Genomic DNA, 2,133 nt, shown 5'->3' on the forward strand with positions numbered 1-2,133 from the left:
TAATTTATTTTTGGTTTAACATATAATTTTTTATGAAGATAATAATTAAACATTCTCTTAAAACTTAATGATTATCAAAATTATATTTTAGATTTTCTATATTTAAAATGAATGTTTATTCTGTATTTGATTATGTTTATCTGCAGTTAGTTACACAAATTTAAAAATAGAGTTTTAATAAGTTGTACTTACGCAAACTCACTTGTAATCTTGAATTTTAAGTACACAAATTTTAAGTATTTCATGCAAATTGTTTTTAAGAGTTTTTGTCAAATGTTTTATAATATAGTATAAGTATACATACTATTGAATTTGTTTCCTTTTTTTCACGATACAACAACACTATGTGTTATATTTATATAGAAAAAAGTTAGGTTCATACAAGAACGCCAATCGAATAAAAGAATAAAAAAAATGATTGAATCACATGTGATTTATCACATCGCCCACACACTTTTGTGTTGACTGTTAGTGTAAAATCACATGTAATTTTATACATAAGTTGGTCGTTTTCATGTTCTCTTATTTGATTATCGTTCTCATTTATATATATATATATATATATATATATATATATATATATATTATGACTTGTCCTCGATAACTTTTACATCCTCATAAATTTCTCAACTTTCCACGTGTCATATAAATAATTCAATGAATATTGGTGATGATTACAATCTTTTGGATTCTAATATAGTCAAGAAAAAACCAAGACCTAAAAGTTCGTAATCTTTGGAAATGGCATGCATGCAGATTTTTTGTGGACGATGTGCCAATTAGAAGGTACCCGAGGAAAAGCGACACAACATTTCCTTTAAGACCCATGTATATGTATGGATCAATATGGGATGCATCTTCATGGGCGACTGAAAACGGCAGATACAAAGCGAATTACGGGTATCAACCTTTTGTCGGTAGGTACAACAACTTCAAGATCAAAGGTTGCGCCACTGACTCACAACCCACGTGTCAGCCTCCATCTGGTTCTCCAACCACCACCGGAGGGCTGAGCCGCCAACAACTAGTCGCGATGCAATGGGTTCAAAGGAACTATAAAGTGTATGATTATTGTAGTGACCCAAAAAGAGACCATAGGCAAACACCCGAGTGTTAAAAGGGGACTTAAAGATATGTATTTAGGTTTGATATGGATCAAAAACCAATTATATTTATAAACACGTGTTTGTATCTTTTGTTTTTATTGTGTTGTTTTCATCTTTATAAAAAAGTAAATAAAGAAATTGATCATCGAGAATGCTTTTGTTTATAATAGTTGTTGTCTCTTTCAAACGATAACTAGAAGTTCCAATTTATTAAAGGGTTGATTACAACATTAACCCTCCTCTCTATCTCTATCTCTCTCTCTCTCTCTCTCTCTATATATATATATATATATATATATATATAGTTGGGTTCACGTGAGACCCGTAAGACCAATTTATGTTCATTGATCAACTTTATAAGCTAATGATCTAATTGTCTAAAGTTGTACGGTGGCAATATTGTGATTATTGAGAAGTCTCGTGGCAATTTTGTGATTATGAATGTTCAGATTGTAGATCTAATCCAAATGTTGAGAATTGGTCTTACGGGTCTTACGAAAAACATATGGTCTCACATGATCCTAAGTCTATATATACATGTGTGTGTGTCTATATATATATATATATATATATGCACAAAATTTGTACAAAACCGTGCAAAGCACCATCATTCGTCAATTTCATTGTTTAATCATATGAAAATTTTTGATGAAATTGTTTAATCTTATGAAATTGTTTCATATATGGTTATGAAGTTGTTACATATTAATTTATGAAATTTTAATGAAATTATTTCATGTATTTCTCTAAATTTAATATAACGAAGATGATAATATCCATGATTAATACCCTCCACAATAAAAATGATTAATCAACCTCTCATAATTACAAAAAATTAGACAAAATATAAAATTGTGATTAGTTGAATGAGGTTTGTACGGTTTGTACAAATAACATGGTTTGTAAAGTAAATCACATATATATATACATATATATATATATACTAGAAGCGTACTCGCGCAATGCAGCGAGATACATCGTGAGTTTAATATTTTATTTTATTCTTTTATCTCAGTCGATGTTATAA

General features: G+C 29.1%; 1 protein-coding gene across 1 annotated transcript in view; it reads left to right on the plus strand.

Annotated features, from left to right (window-relative positions):
* LOC112521919 (xyloglucan endotransglucosylase/hydrolase protein 31-like) overlaps positions 1-1,269 on the plus strand; it is a 3,128-nt gene extending 1,859 nt beyond the window's left edge. The window contains exon 4 of the mRNA XM_025130925.1: positions 757-1,269. Within this exon, the coding sequence (XP_024986693.1) occupies positions 757-1,117 (361 nt within the window). The 3' untranslated portion in view covers positions 1,118-1,269. The remainder of the gene's footprint in view (positions 1-756) is intronic.
* The last annotated feature ends 864 nt before the right edge of the window (positions 1,270-2,133 follow it).

The sequence above is a fragment of the Cynara cardunculus genome (genome assembly GCF_001531365.2).
Source record: "Cynara cardunculus var. scolymus isolate 2C chromosome LG 11, CcrdV1, whole genome shotgun sequence".
In the NCBI taxonomy this organism is placed as follows: domain Eukaryota; kingdom Viridiplantae; phylum Streptophyta; class Magnoliopsida; order Asterales; family Asteraceae; genus Cynara; species Cynara cardunculus.